Source organism: Microcaecilia unicolor, chromosome 11 (assembly GCF_901765095.1).
Source record: "Microcaecilia unicolor chromosome 11, aMicUni1.1, whole genome shotgun sequence".
NCBI lineage: Eukaryota > Metazoa > Chordata > Amphibia > Gymnophiona > Siphonopidae > Microcaecilia > Microcaecilia unicolor.
Genome location: NC_044041.1, coordinates 131482841 through 131499607, shown reverse-complemented (window position 1 = coordinate 131499607; position 16767 = coordinate 131482841). Strand labels below are relative to the sequence as shown.

The 16767-nt window shown below is 47.0% G+C and overlaps 1 protein-coding gene across 1 annotated transcript in view; it reads right to left on the bottom strand.

The window, feature by feature from the left end:
* Positions 1 to 16767, bottom strand: part of RELA (RELA proto-oncogene, NF-kB subunit) — a 182520-nt gene that overhangs the window by 95598 nt on the left and 70155 nt on the right. Inside the window, 3 exon segments of the mRNA XM_030218693.1 lie at positions 12083 to 12115; positions 12117 to 12187; positions 12190 to 12237. Of these exon segments, the coding sequence (XP_030074553.1) occupies positions 12083 to 12115; positions 12117 to 12187; positions 12190 to 12237 (152 nt within the window).

The following is a 16767-nucleotide window of genomic DNA, read 5'->3' as shown; positions in this document are numbered from 1 at the left end:
AACCACCAGCCCCAGCACAGACTGTATAAGTCTGCCAGCACTAGCCCCGCCTCCCAACCACCAGCTCTGCCACCATTCTAGGCTAAGCTCCTTAGGATCCCTTCCTTCTGCACAGGATTCCTTTATGTTTATCCCACACATGTTGAATTCCGTTACCGTTTTCATCTCCACCACCTCCCGCGGGAGGGCATTCCAAGCATCCACCACCCTCTCGTGAAAAAAATACTTCCTGACATTCTTCTTGAGTCTGCCCCTCTTCAATGTCATTGAAGAGGGGCAGACTGCGACTGTCCTGCTGCCTTTAAAACATGCTGTGGTCACACCTCTCCTTAAGAAGCCTTCACTCGACCCTACTTGTCCCTCTAATTACCGACCCATCTCCCTCCTTCCTTTTCTCTCCAAATTACTTGAGCGTGCTGTTCACCACCGCTGCCTTGATTTCTCTCCTCACATGCTATTCTTGACCCACTACAATCTGGTTTTTGCCCTCTCCACTCAACTGAAACTGCGCTTACTAAAGTCTCCAATGCCTATTACGGCTAAATCAGAGGTCAATATTCTATCCCTCATTCTTCCTTGATCTTTCCGCTGCTTTTTGACACTGTCGATCACAGCATACTTCTCGATACCCTGTCCTCACTTGGATTCCAGGCTCTATCCTTTCCTGGTTCTCTTCCTACCTCTCCCTCCGCACCATTAAGTTGTTCACTCTGTGGATTCCTCTTCTACTTCTATCCCTCTGCCGTCGGCGTACCTCAGGTTCTGTTCTTGGTCCCCTCCTCTTTTCTATCTACACTTCTTCCCTTTGTTCATTAATCTCATCCCATGGCTTTTCCTACCATCTCTATGCTGATGACTCCCAAATCTACCTTTCTACCCCTGATATCTTACCTTGCATCCAAACCAAAGTTTCTGCCGTTGCTTGTCTGACATTGCTGTCTGGATGTCTCAACGCCACCTGAAATTAAATATGACCAAAACTGAGCTTCTCATTTCCCCCCCCCCCCCCCAAACCCACCTCCCCGCTCCCCCCGTTTTCTATTTCTGCTGATGGCTCTCTCATTCTCCCTGTCTCCTCAGCTCGAAACCTTGGGGTCATCTTTGACTCTTCTCTCTCCTTCTCTCCTTCTCTGCTCATATCCAGCAGATTGCCAAGACCTGTCGTTTCTTTCTTTACAACATCCGTAAAATCTGCCCCTTTCTTTCCGAGCACTCTACCAAAACCCTCATCCACACCCTTGTCACCTCTCGTTTAGACTACTGCAATCTGCTTCTTGATGGCCTCCCACTTAGTCACCTCTCCCCTCTCCAGTCGGTTCAAAACTCTGCTGCCCGTCTCATCTTCCGCCAGGGTCGCTTTACTCATACCACCCCTCTCCTCAAGACCCTTCACTGGCTCCCTATCCGTTTTCGCATCCTGTTCAAACTTCTTACTAACCTATAAATGTACTCACTCTGCTGCTCCCCAGTATCTCTCCACACTCGTCCTTCCCTACACCCCTTCCCGTGCACTCCGCTCCACGGATAAATCCTTCTTATCTGTTCCCTTCTCCACTACTGCCAACTCCAGACTTCGCGCCTTCTGTCTCGCTGCACCCTACGCCTGGAATAAACTTCCTGAGCCCCTACGTCTTGCCCCATCCTTGGCCACCTTTAAATCTAGACTGAAAGCCCACCTCTTTAACATTGCTTTTGACTCGCAACCACTTGTAACCACTCGCCTCCACCTACCCCTCCTCTCTTCCTTCCCGTTCACATTAATTGATTTGATTTGCTTACTTTATTATTTTTTGTCTATTAGATTGTAAGCTCTTGAGCAGGGACTGTCTTTCTTCTATGTTTGTGCAGCGCTGCGTAAGCCTTGTAGCGCTATAGAAATGCTAAATAGTAGTAGTAGTAATTTCATGCCCTCTCGTTCTACCGCCTTCCCATTTCCGGAAAAGGTTTGTTTGCGGATTAATACCTATCAAATATTTGAACGTCTGTATCATATCACCCGTTTCTTCTTTCCTCCAGGGTATACATGTTCAGGTCCGCAAGTCTCTCCTCATACGTCTTGTAACGCAAATCCCATACCATCCACGTAGCTTTTCTTTGCACCGCTTCAATTCTTTTTACATCCTTAGCAAGATACGGCCTCCAAAACTGAACAGAATACTCCAGGTGGGGCCTACCAACGACTTGTACAGGGGCATCAACACCTCTTTTCTTCTGCTGGTCACACCTCTCTCTATACAGCGTAGTAACCTTCTAGCTATGGCCACCGCCTTGTCACACTGTTTCATCGCCTTCAGATCCTCAGATACTATCACCCCAAGATCCCTCTCCCCATCCGTACCTAGGAGACTCTCACCGCCTAACACATAAGCCTCTCTTGGATTTCTACTCCCTAAGTGCATCACTTTGCATTTCTTCGCATTGAATTTTAATTGCCAAACCTTAGATCATTCTTCTAGCTTTTTCAGATCCTTTTTCATGTTTTCCACTCCCTCCGGGGTGTCCAGTGTGTTACAAATCTTAGTATCATCCACAAATAGGCAAACTTTACCTTCTAACCCTTCGGCAATGTCACTCACAAATATATTGAACAGAATTGGCCCCAGCACCGATCCCTGAGGCACTCCACTACTCACCTTTCCCTCCTCCGAGCGAACTCCATTCACCACCACTCTCTGGCGCCTGTCCGTCAACCAGTTCCTAATCCAGTTCACCACTTGGGTCCTATCTTCAGCACATCCAGTTTATTTAAGAGCCTCCTGTGGGGAACCGTGTCAAAAGCCTTGCTGAAATCTAAGTAGATTACGTCTATAGCATGTCCACGGTTCAATTCTCCGGTCACCCAATCAAAGAATTCAATGAGATTTGTTTGGCACGATTTCCCTTTGGTAAAACCATGTTGTCTCGGATCTTGCAACTCATTTTCTTCCAGGAAATTCACTATCCTTTCCTTCAGCATCGCTTCCATTACTTTTCCAATAACCGAAGTGAGGCTTACCGGCCTGTAGTTTCCAGCTACTTCCCTATCACCACTTTGTGAAGAGGGACCACCTCTGCCGTTCTCCAACCCCTCGGAACCTCTCCCATTTCTAAGGATTTATTAAACAAATCTTTAAGAGGACCCGCCAGAACCTCTCTGAGCTCCCTCAATATCCTGGGGTGGATCCCGACCGGTCCCACAGATTGTCCACCCTTTAGATTTTCAAGTTGTTCATACACACTCTCTTCTGTAAACGGTGCTATATCCACTCCATTCTCAAATGAACTTTTGCCAGTCCATCGTGGTCCTTCTCCCGGATTTTCTTCAGTAAAAACAGAACAAAAGTATCTATTTAGCAAATTTGCCTTTTCTTCATCATTATCTACATAGCGGTTTGCAGTATCTTTTAGTCTCACAATTCCCTTTTTAGGTCGTTCTCCTTTCACTAATATACCTGAAGAAAGTTTTGTCACCCCTCCTTACCTTTCTAGCCATTTGTTCTTCCGCTTGTGCTTTCACCAGACGTACCTCTCTCTTGGCTTCTTTCAGTTTCCTCCGGTATTCCTCCCCGTGTTCCTCTTCTTGAGTTTTTTTGTATTTCTGGAATGCCAACTCTTTAGCCTTTATTTTCTCAGCCACTTGCTTGGAGAACCATAGCGGTTTCCTTTTTCTCTTGCTTTCCTTACATAAGGTTTGTGGCCCTATTTATAGCTTCTTTCAGCCTGGACCACTGTCCTTCCACTTCTCGTACGTCCTCCCAGCCCATCAGCTCCTTCCTTAGGTATTCCCCCATTTTACTAAAGTCAGCATGCTTGAAATCCAGGACTTGAGTTTTGAGTGGCCACCCTCCTCTTCAGCCGTCATATCAAACCAAACCGTTTGATGGTCACTGCCGCCCAGGTGGGCACCCACTTGGACATTTGACACGCTATCCGCATTTGTGAGCACTAGATCCAGCGTCGCTCCCTCCCTCGTGGGTTCCATGACCATTTGTCTGAGCAGAGCACTTTGGAAAGCATCCACAATCTCTCTACTTCTTTCTGATTCCGCAGACGGAACCTTCCAATCTACATCCGGCAGATTGAAATCTCCCAGCAACAGCACCTCTCTCTTCTTTCCCAACTTTTGAATATCTGCGATCAGGTCTTTATCTAATTCTTCCAATTGTGTTGGAGGTCTGTAGACAACACCCACGTGGACAGAGGTTCTATCATCTCTTTTTAAGGTGATCCATATCGCTTCTTCCTTACCCCAGGTCCCTGTCATTTCGGTTGCTGTGATATCATTTCTCACATATAGAGCTACTCCTCCACCTATACGACCCTCTCTATCCTTCCTAAATAGATTATAGCCTGGTATGTTTGCATCCCATTCATGGGAACCATTGAGCCATATCTCTGTGATTGCAACAACGTCTAAGTCTGCCTCCAACATCAGGGATTGAAGGTCATGAACTTTGTTGCCAAGACTGCATTTGTGGTCATCACTTTCCATTTACATTTCCTGGTATGTGTTTCAACATTTGATATTTTGGTGTGTTTGTCGTCTTTGGGTCCCTCCATATCTTTTTGTTCCACCTTAATTTCTTTTGCTTTTGCTGTTTCTTCTGGCTCAGTTCTATTTTTAGGAACCTCACAGAGCTCTAATGGAGCAAAAGAATTCTGTAGGGGTAACACTTGTGAGGGTGTATGCCTCTGTGTCACATGACGAAGTCTGCCTGAGCCTACTGTGAACCATCTATTCTTAGGTGGTTTTATCCTTTGAGGCAGTGGTGTGAATTTGTTTTGATTTTGTGCAGTCTTAGAAGTTGCTTTAAGTGCATCTAATTCCTGCTTTAATTTACTGAGCTCTTGTTTTAAACTAGCGAGCTGATTACAGATAGGACAAGCCTTAAGTTTCCAGATGATTGGCCTTGAAACTAAGCTCCACAATTATGACAGAGAATAAAGTAATCTTGATTTGTTGAATGGGTGTGAGTAGGTATTTTATGATGGGGCTTGACAGTGTACAAGATTAACTTTACTCCTCAGCAATTTGAGACAGTTGTAATTCGGGTGGAGTTAAGTTGTGATAAGTAGTATAGTTAGAATAGGGATTAGGAAGTGTCAGTCTTGGGGTGGGTGGGTATAAACCTAAACTGTGGAATGTGTTTGCTGTAAAACCTCTCTTAGGCCTGTATTAAGCCTCTTTCTACAAAGCTGATTGGGACAAGGGGAAGACAAGGATAGTAGGTAGAGATGTGCAAAAAAAACCACAGTTCTAGGGTAGGAAAAAGCCACAAATATAGCCAGCACAAGTCTATCTGAGTTTCTCCCAGCCAGAGACCAGCAACACAGCTCTCCACAGAAAACACACTTGTGCTTTTAAAATGGCTGCAGAAAAAACAGGTCAGCTGAGATGGATGGGGTGGGGGAATGAAGGAGCTCAGAAACTTGCAAAAGAAAGATTTCTAATACTTGCTGGCAGTTTGAGTCCTAGGTTTACAACGGATATAATAAAAACCGTTGATGAGTTTCTATCATAGGGATTCACATAAATCTCCTTTTTTGTTTTTTTTTTTCAAGTGCTCTATGCTGTGATTCCAAATTCTTAGCATTTAAATTTCGACTTGAATCTCTACGGACAGGCTTAATAGAAAGCGCCATGAATGCAAAGCAACACAGCTTGGGTCTGACGGCGCACACCGTTTCACCTTCACGTGACTTCCTCAGGGACTGGTGTTGCTGGAAACAAAAACATTCAAGGACGATTTGAACAAACAAGAATATCCTTTGACACATTTAACCAATTGCAGAACAGATTTTGTGGTCTACGTCATCCAATGTCCATGCCATACTGGAAACAACTACAAAGAAAATACAAATACACTATCAGACAAACTAAAATGACATATTATAAAACCATAATAGGACCTAACTACAAGGATACACACAAACTCTTCTCACTCGCAAACAATCTCCTAAATACTACAACGGTTACCTCCAACAACACAGACACCCCATCAGCAACCAATCTAGCGAAATACTTCAATGAAAAAATACAAAGCTCCGACTCATGATACCTACCAACACAACTGAGTACACAGACATCCTTGAATGTCTAGACCCAAAACCCGGAGAATACCCAGCATATCGATCTTGGACCAAATTTGACACACTCTCATCAGACGAGTTCTCTCAATGGCTCAGAAATAAGCCACAATCGCAATGCAACTAGACACTTGCCCTACTAGTCTGATAAGATCTGCACCCAAACAATTCAAAACAGACCTCACGAACCACATAAACTACAGGCTTCAAAATGGGCTCTTCCCCACGGATAAAGGAAACATCCTACTCACACCGCTGCCAAAAGATCCCAAGAAAAGCACATTGGACCTAACCAATTACCGCCCAGTAGCATCCATTCCGCTCATAACCAAACTCATGGAAGGCGTAGTGACGAAACAACTCACCCGAATACCTAAACAAATACTCAATTCTGCGTGATTCTCAATCAGGATTCGGTCAATCACAGTACTGAAACCGTTCTAGTGTCCGTAATGAACTCATTCAGACAAGCAATTTGCAACAGGTGACAACATACTCCTCCTACAATTCGACATGTCTAGTGCCTCTGACATGGTGAATCATAGAAACTATTACATATACTAGAATTTTGGAAGTAGGAGGCACAGTTCTTAATGGTTCAAAGGATTCCTGACCACAAGATCATACCAAGTAACAACGCACGCAGACAGATCAACCCCATGGACACCCGAAGTTGGAGTACCCCAAGGATCCCCCCTCTCACCAACCTATTCAACCTAATGATGATACCGTTAGCCAAACTTCTAGCCAATCAAAACCTCAATCCTTACATGTATGCAGACGATGTCACAATCTACATCCCCTTCAAACATGATCTAAATGAAATCACCAACGAGATCAACCAAAGCTCCAAATCATGCACACCTGGGCGGATGCTTCCACTAAAACTTAACGCAGTAAAAACACGTCTTGTACTCACCTCCCAACATAACACAAAAAACTTCTCTACCATAATCACACCATACTGTTCTCTTCCAGTCTCACAAACCTGAAAATTCTCGGAGTTACTATTGATCAAAACCTCACTTCGATACCCACGTGAAGAACACGACAAAAAAGATGTTCCACACCATTGGAAACTCAAAAGAGTAAAACCATACTTCCCGAGATACATCTTCTGCACTCTAGTACAGTCAATGGTAATAAGCCATCTGGATTACTGCAACGCACTATATGCGGGCTGCAAAGAACAGACTATCAAAAAACTCCAAACAGCCCGGAATACTGCCGCCAGACTCATATTTGGAAAAACTAAATATGAAAGTGCAAAACCCCTAAGAGAGAAACTGCACTGGCTCCCACTTAAGGAACGCATTGTGTTCAAGATATGTACGATAGTACACAAAATCATTCACAGCAGACGCCCCGATCTACATGCTGAACCTAGTGGACCTACCTCCCAGAAACGCCACAAGAACATCCCGCAAATTTCTCAATTTGCACTTCCCAGCTGTAAAGGACTAAAATACAAGCTGATGCATGCCACTACCTTCTCTTACACGAGCACGCAGATATGGAATGCTCTAACCCACGACCTGAAATCAATTGTCGAAACAAATAACTTTCGCAAATCTCTGAAGACATACTTCTTTAACAAGGCCTACAACGAGAACCATAGCTTCACTGATCCACTTTCCCAACCCAACCAGCTATGAAAAATCCACTTCTACAATCACCCACCTAATCACTTTCCTCTTTCTTCCCTATTTAATCTCTGCACACTACTAACTGTATCTGATATTCTGGAATGACAATGTCATAACAAAACAATGTAAGCCACATTGAGCCTGCAAATAGGTGGGATAATGTGGGATACAAATGCAATAAATAATAATTATACGTCGGTATGACAAGAAAGAGCCTTCAAAACAAGAATGTTGGAACATAGATCCAACATCGCGAGAAAGAACATCAAAGTACCAATAGTAGAACATTGTATATCACTTTCAAACATAAATTTGAAGAACTCAGATGTTGTATTCTTGATAGGATACACGGGAACCAAAGAGGGGGTAATGAAAATTAATGCTACAAAGAAGGGAAGCAAAATAGACTTACAAATAGAAATCATTAGAACCATTAGGTTTGAACAACAAAGTTGACTGGCATGTGTTCTATTGAACTACGTGTCAATCCTAAACTCCAACGTCCCCTCTCGAAGCCATTTTTGAACAGCTGATTTAAATTATCTATTATAGATCACACACAGCGTGTGACGTATCAGCGCCATTTTTTCTTGAAGAATGTAACTTGAAAGTATGTGCACCGGCGTTCCAAATATATCCCCTTTTTAAAGCGTATTTTCATACTGAAAATTGAGAGCTGAACCAGCAACACCAGACCCTGAGGAAGCCACGTGAAGGTGAAACGGTGGCGCCTTCGGACCCAAGCTAAGTGTTGCTTTACATTCATTGGCACTTTCTATTAAGCCTGTCTATAGAGATTCAAGTCGAAATTTAAATGCTAGAATTTGGAATCACAGCATAGAGCACTTGAAAAAAAACAAAAAAGAAGGTGAGTTATGTGAATCCCTATGATAGAAACTCATTAACGGTTTTTATTATATCCGTTGTAAACCTAGGACTCCTAGTCCGATAGGTTTCTGAGGGATTTTCTTTTAGAAAAAAATACACATTAGGGGATTAGCCTTTCTCTAGTGGCACATATTTGTTTTGTATGGACTTTATCAGCTCTCATCCTCCTTGACCTATCCACATCTTGTTACTGTCGAAGTCATGAAATCCATGTAAAGACTATCTTGGTTCATATGTCTTCTTCCATCACAATTGGTGCATCATCTATTGGATCTTCCTTCACCACCATCCCTATCATCACCCAGTGAGCCTCAAGGCTATGTACTAGGCTGCCTTCTCTCCTTTCTCTCATGTATTCCCTTCATGCTCCAATTGCCTCCAGTACTTTCAGTACCATCTTGATTCCAATAACTCCCAGATCAATTTCTGTGCACCAGAAGCCTGCTTGTCCGACATCACCTCCTAGATGCTCCACTGTTGCCTTAGAGCCCGACCAAAACAATATCTTCGGTTTCAGCCAAAATCAAATGTGGGTCCAATACAAAAATGGCCTGGTCCCGGTCCAGTCCTGCAGCCCCCCCCCACCCCCCAAACAAAACAGGCTCCCTCCCAGACACCTCTGCTGGTGGCGGGCTCTGTCCCAGACATCCACCCCCCCAAATCTTTTACTTTGGTGGGGTAGTGTAAGGCTGCCAAATGGGTCCAGATTGCAGGACAAGGTTGATCCAGTCCTGTGTTTACCCAAGTGCATACCGGAACTTGCAGTCTTGCTTTTCTTAGGGAATGAAATGGGGAAAATCAGAACTACAAGTCCATGCATGCAATACGGTAAACCCAGGACTGGATCAACCCTGTCCTCGAATTTTGATCCAGTTGGCAGCCTTAGGGTAGTAGACTCAGGAGCGATCCACTCGCTCCCGTACAGGGCTGGCTCCTCCTTCAAAATGGCTGGAAGTCCTGGCAGCCATTTTGAAGCAGCTGCTGGTCCTGGGTGGGAGCAAGCGGATCGCTCCTGCGCCCACTACCCCACTAATAAAAAAAGTAGGTCCAGGAGTGGGCCCGCTGCTGGGGAGGTGCGTGTCTGAGAGAGGGTCCACCACCAGCAGGTGTGTCCAAGAGGGGGGTTACGCATTTTCAACTGAAACCAAACCACCACCAAACATGGATTTCAGGCCTGTTCAGTACTGAAACCAAACCAAAACTTGGTTGGCCTCTAGTTGCCTTAACACGGCCAAGACAGAACTTATCTTTCCTCCAAAACTCATCCTCCCCTTTTCATCTCTGTAGATAACACTGTAATCCTCTTAGTCCCCTCACTCACAACCCTGGTGCTATCTTCTACTTTCTTTCTTACATACACCCAAAAATACTGTCATGTATTTCCCTATCACCACCAAATCAATCACTTCCTTTCCTGAACACACTACCAAAACCCTTAGTCGCTATTTCTCACTTAAGACTACTACGGCATCCTGCTCATGGATCTTTCACTGGACCATCTATCCAAAATTCATCTGCGTGATTTAGCTTTCTCCATTTTCCGTGCAAACAAGTGTCCTCTTCTCAATCACTACATTGGTTCCCCATTCAATTTAAGCTTCTCCTACAAGCACCTTCCTGCTGCATATTCATCATTATCTCAAGATGAGAATCTTGCTACACATCTCATTGTGACTTCCATTCATTGATTAAGCTGCTCCAATCTGTGTCCTTCTTCCATCACCAATTCCCAACTCCATGTTTACCACCCTACTGAACCATGTGCTTCAAATAGACTGAGAGCCAGATACACAAAGATCCCGTTAAAAAATCCATCTGCATTTCCAAATCGGAAAAATTTACCGACTTAGAAACACAGAGGGATTGACAAGAAAATCGCATGCAAATGAGCTGCTCATCGCTTTTGCGACCCAGCTCATTTGCATGCGATATGGGGGAAGCCAGTCGGTGAGCTTGAGCATGCACAGAATATTCAATTGCTATGTGTGGCTGCTCCGCGCATGCTACAGATGTGCTCTCATATACGCAGATAAGCTGCAAGTATGAAAGCAGTAGATGTAGCCGTTTTTTTGTTTGCAAGCTCAAAAGTGCGTTGTTTTTTTTTAGATGGACAGACTTGTGTTGGGGCTCCCTGCCTCTCCGCTGCTGGGAAAGTGTGGAAAAAGCCTAGAAATATGCTTGCTGCTGCTCTTGGCTCCGAGGAATCAGCATCAAGACTTGGTTCCACACCAGCTGTTCCTGCTGCTTCCTCCTATTGGCCAGCTGACATCCTGGAACGCCCATCTCCCTGAAGATGGACTCTCATTGGCTGGCTGCTGTCCCAACTCCTCCTCCCTGCAGGGCTTCCCTGATGACATCACTCTAGAGCTGTGAGTGATTGGATCAGAACTTCCTGGCATCCCCCTCCAGTAGTGAGTGGGCGGGCGGGACATCCCAGGCTGACACTGTCCAATTGATTTAGCCTCTCTCTGTTGTGCTTCTAAGCATGGGGGGTGCTGTTGCCAGCAGAGGCTAGTGACCCTTGTCTTCCTTGCATTTTTGGTAAGTCACCATTACTTTTATGCTTTACATTTACTGCCCCTCCCCCCAATTTCTTGCCAGTAAAATGTCATTTGAGAAAAGAATCATAGCATGGCTTTCATACATGCAAAGAAGCTGCGTGTAAGCCAGTGTACTTTTTTGTGCTCCATCTTCCCTGCCTTGTTTCTCCCCTTCTTCTACGTGCAATAATGAAGAACCAGCAGGTCCAGACCTCCTGTTAAAATTTCCACAGTAAAAGTAGGGACTGCTTTTGTGCATGGGGTTGGAAACGGTAGTGCATCGCACTGCATGCACATTATAATAGTAATTAGCTCATTATAATAGCTTTGAATTCCGTTTTCGTTAGCTGCTACCATGACAGGAAAACGGCTCGGAGAACCCTTTTGTACATGTCCGATTTACTACTTGCGCGCTAAACTGGTTAGAACTAGTTTAAAACCACGTTGCTGGCTCGTTAAGTTTAGTGCATCTGGCAGTGAGTCAATCTCTCACTATATTCGTCCCACCTAAAAACCTATCTTTGAGATCTTATACCCCAATAATATCCTTTTGCGTTCTAACTACATTTACTGTAATAAATGTTTTATATGTGTATGTCTTGACTAGACTAAGTTCAACAGAGCATGAACTCTCTCTTGGTGTATAGTGTTGCATATGCCTACAGAGCTATATAAATAATAAACTATTTCTCAAATCTTGTATTCCACCATTCCAAGTACAGCAGTTCATTGCTGATTACAACTGCAACACAGAGCAATTTAAACATACCTGACAGACACAATAGTGCTGATGTTTCGATTAGGAAGTGGGGGTGGGGATCTCAGTATTGAAATGACAGAGGGTGCTGTAGGGTAGGAGTAACAGGAGGTCCTGTAGAGTGTGTTTAGCTGAAGGTGCAGCAAGAGCTTAGAGTAGTTGTTCCCTTTCCAGTGGGCTCTGACCTTAACGGTGGGGTGTGTTTTGTTGGTATCGGTGGCTTCTCTCTCCAGGGATACTGCCTGCTGACCTCCCCTCACACCTGTAGCGGAATCTCATCCCACGCTGCTGGGCTGTTCAATGATCTCTACATAGGGAGTGCGGTTCACAACCTGGACATCTGGGGACAGAAAGAAACCAGTAAGACAACTGTAGTCCCTCCCCTCGTGTGCACCAGGTCTCCTAGCATTAGAGAGGGAGCTCAATAATCTTCATGCCATTCCTGTGTGTGGTGCCAGGACTCCTAGCAATAGAGAGGGAGCTCACTACTATCTTCATGCCCTCCCCCCGGCCCCCCCCCCCCCCCCCCCCCCCCCCCCCCCCCCATGCTCAGTGTCCAGTGCCTGCTTTCATTTTCAACCCTTGATGGACTACCACTTTTGTCTACCTGCTGCAGACCTCCAGTTCTGCTTTGCCAGCACCAGGAAAACAGCCACAGCATATTAATCTTTTATAGCACTGATTCCCATAGGAGCCAGACTGCTATAGTCCCAAGCAGTCAGATTCAGATCCTTAAGTACGACTGCTACCGTCTGCAGGCAGGGAAGCTCCACACTCTTAACAATGAAGGGAATTTAATCACACTCATCCATGACATCAGTGGAGAAACATCTCATCTAGCTGCCAAACCCAGCTCCATCTCTCTCTCCTTCTCTCTGCTCCTTTAAGATGACTCCTAGCTCACACATCCTCTCTTCAGATCATAATCAAAACCAAACAAAAATATATAAAGTGATATCTTAATACATTTATAGACTAGCTTCCAAATGTTACATTCCACTCCTCAGGTCAAAACAAACATTTCACACCTTTTCAGTGTAATATCAAGATGAGCCACATTCAGGTACCATACGTATTTTCCTAGGGAGCTGTGAATCATTTTGGAATGCACTAATGTGACTTGTGTGCTTAAGTGGCTTGGGTTAAATAAGGTAAAATTATGTATCATACCTGATAATTTTCTTTCCATTAATCATAGCTGATCAATCCATAGACTGGTGGGTTGTGTCCATCTACCAGCAGGTGGAGATAGAGAGCAATCCTTTTGCCTCCCTATATGTGGTCATGTGCTGCCGGAAACTCCTCAGTATGTCGATATCCAAGCTCCATCCGCAGGACTCAGCACTTAGAGAATTACAACCCACAAAGGGACACTCTGCCCAGCTCACCACCGCCGAAACGGGGGAGGGGAATTAACCCAGCTCATCCCCACACAAGTGGGGGAGGGGAATCCGTCCAGCTCATCCCCGCGGAGCGGGGGAGGGACACCACCCCGCCGATGCGGGGGGATCTGGCTTATCCTGCAACCGCGGGAGGAGCTGACTGACCCTAACACCGCCGAAGCGGGAGGGGTACAAAGCTGCCCTACTGCCGCACGAAGCGGGAGGGAGCGCCGGCAGAATTTAAGTCTCAATCCAGCCCCGTAAAACGGAGGGGAAAGGAATGCAGCAGCTCACTGTAACACAAATTCGTCTCAACTCTTGAAGAATCCATTGAAAAACTTGAACACGAAGTCCTCCTCAACAGGAACTGAAGACTAAACTTGAACCTGAAATGCAACCAGAATATAAACAATACAGATATCTGGGAGGGGCTATGGATTGATCAGCTATGATTAATGGAAAGAAAATTATCAGGTATGATACATAATTTTACCTTCCATATCATCATGCTGATCAATCCATAGACTGGTGGGATGTACTGAAGCAGTACTCACCCAGGGCGGGACATAGAAATCCCTGACCTCAACACTGAAGCTCCAAACCGGGCCTCCGCCCGAGCAGCCACAGTCAAGCGGTAATGCCTGGAGAAGGTATGGGCCGATGCCCAAGTTGCCGCCTTGCAAATCTCTTCCAAGGAGACGGACCCGGCCTCTGCCATCGAGGCCGCCTGAGCTCTAGTGGAGTGAGCCTTCAGCTGGATAGGCGGCACCTTCCCCGCGGCCACATAAGCCGCTGCAATGGCTTCCTTGACCCATCTTGCCACTGTAGGCTTAGCAGCCTGCAGACCCTTACGAGGACCTGCAAACAGGACAAACAGATGATCCGACTTCCGGAAATCATTGGTCACTTCCAAGTATCTGATGATGACTCGTCTCACATCCAGATATTTGAGAGCAGAGTATCCTCTGGGTAGTCCTTCCTACGAAAGGAAGGGAGACAGAGCTGCTGATTCACATGGAAGCGAGAAACAACCTTGGGCAGGAAGGAAGGCACTGTGCGAATAGACACTCCTGCCTCAGTGAACTGCAGAAAGGGCTCTCGACATGAGAGTGCCTGGAGCTCGGAAACTCTTCTGGCTGAAGTGATAGCCACCAAAAAGACTGCTTTCAACATCAGGTCTTTCAGAGATGCCCTTGACAAGGGTTCAAAAGGCGGCTTCTGCAAGGCTCTTAGCACCAGGTTGAGATTCCACGCAGGCACCACTGAGTGCAGAGGAGGGCGCAGGTGATTAACTCCCTTGAGAAAGCGCACCACATCTGGCTGCGAAGCCAGGGAAGCACCCTTCAGGCGGCCCCTGAAGCAAGCCAGAGCCGCTACCTGGACTTTAAGGGAACTGAGCGACAGGCCTTTCTCCAGACCTTCTTGCAGGAACGCCAACACTGAAGAAATTGGAGCAGTGAAGGGAGAAAGTGAGCCTGCTTCACACCATGCTGCAAAGGTACGCCAAACCCTGGCGTAAGCAGTAGAAGTAGAGCGCTTCCTCGCTCTTAGCATAGTGGCGATGACCTTGTCTGAGAAGCCCTTCTTTCTCAGACGCTGCCGTTCAATAGCCAGGCCGTAAGACCAAAGGGGGAGGGATCCTCCATCACTACGGGACCCTGATGCAACAGGCCCTGCTCCACTGGCAGCCGCAGAGGATCGTCCACTGAGAGCCTGATCAAGTCCGCATACCAGGGACGTCTGGGCCAGTCCGGACCCACCAGGATTATCCGGCCCGGATGCTTTGCCACCCGGTCTAGTACCCTGCCCAACATGGGCCAGGGCGGGAACACATAGAGAAGCTCCTGTGTCGGCCACTGTTGGAGAAGAGCATCTACTCCCAGAGATCGAGGGTCCAGTCCTCTGCTGAAAAAGCGCGGCACTTGGCAATTGGCCGATGACGCCATCAGATCTAGGCTCGGCTGGCCCCAGCGCTTCGTGATGTCCTAGAACGCCTGAGCAGATAGCTGCCACTCTCCGGGATCCAAGGTATGGCGACTGAGAAAGTCCGCCTTGACATTCATGACTCCGGCAATGTGGGCCGCTGACAGCTGTTCCAGGTTTGCTTCCGCCCACTGGCATAGATTCATGGCCTCCTTGGCTAGAGGGGCGCTCTTGGTACCTCCCTGGCGGTTGACATAGGCCACAGCCGTGGCATTGTCCGACAGGACCCGTACTGGCTTCAACGCCAGTACCGGGAGGAACTCCAAAAGCGCCAACCGAATGGCTCTGAGTTCCAGAAGGTTGATAGACCACTTTGCCTCTGCAGGAGACCAGAGCCCCTGCGCTGTCCTTCCCAAGCAGTGGGCTCCCCAGCCCGTCAAAGAGGCGTCCGTCGTGACGACAATCCATTCCGGGGTCACAAGAGGCATCCCTGCAGACAACTTGTCTGTCTGCAGCCACCAGCTCAGCGCCTTGCGCACTGCTGGGTCCAAGGGAAGTCGCACAGCATAATCCTCCGACACCGGAGTCCAGCGCTGCAGCAGAGAGTGTTGTAGTGGTCTCATATGAGCCCTGGCCCAGGGCACTACTTCCATCGTGGCCGTCATAGAGCCCAACAGCTGCACATAGTCCCAAGCACGGAGCGGAGAGGCTACTAGGAACTGGTCCACCTGAGCCTGAGTTTGACAATCCGATTGTCCGGCAGGAACACTCTGCCTACTTGGGTGTCGAATCGAACTCCCAGATACTCAAGGGACTGAGTCGGGCGCAGCTGGCTTTTCTCCCAGTTGATGATCCACCCCAGGGAGCTCAAAAGAGCAATCACCCGGTCCACAGCTTTGCCGCACTCTGCATAAGAGGGGGCTCGGATCAACCAGTCGTCCAGATAAGGATGGACTTGTACTCCTTCCTTTCTCAGGAAGGCCGCGATGACCACCATTACTTTGGAGAAGGTCCGCGGAGCAGTAGCCAACCCGAACGGGAGGGCTCTGAACTGGAAGTGTCGGCCCAGGACTGCAAAACGCAGAAAGCGTTGATGAGGAGGCCAGATGGGAATATGCAAGTACGCTTCCTTGATGTCCAAGGATGCCAGGAACTCCCCTGCCTTCACTGCCGCTATAACAGAGCGGAGAGTCTCCATGCGAAAGTGCCGAACTTTCAAGGCCAGATTGACCCCTTTGAGGTCGAGGATAGGCCGTACAGAACCTCCTTTCTTTGGTACCACAAAGTAAATGGAGTAACGTCCCTTGCCAAGCTGTTTTTCTGGCACCGGAACGACCGCACCCAGGCGGATCAGATTGTCCAAGGTCTGCTGCACTGCCACAGCTTTGACCGGAGACTTGCAGGGAGAGAGTACAAACCCGTCTCTTAAGGGTCGGCAGAACTCTAGCTTGTAGCCGTCTCAGATGACTTCCAGCACCCAAGCGTCTGAAGTTACCTGGTCCACTCGCCCAGAAACGAGGACAGGCGTCCTCCAATTTGCACTGGGCCATGGACCAGGACCCCGT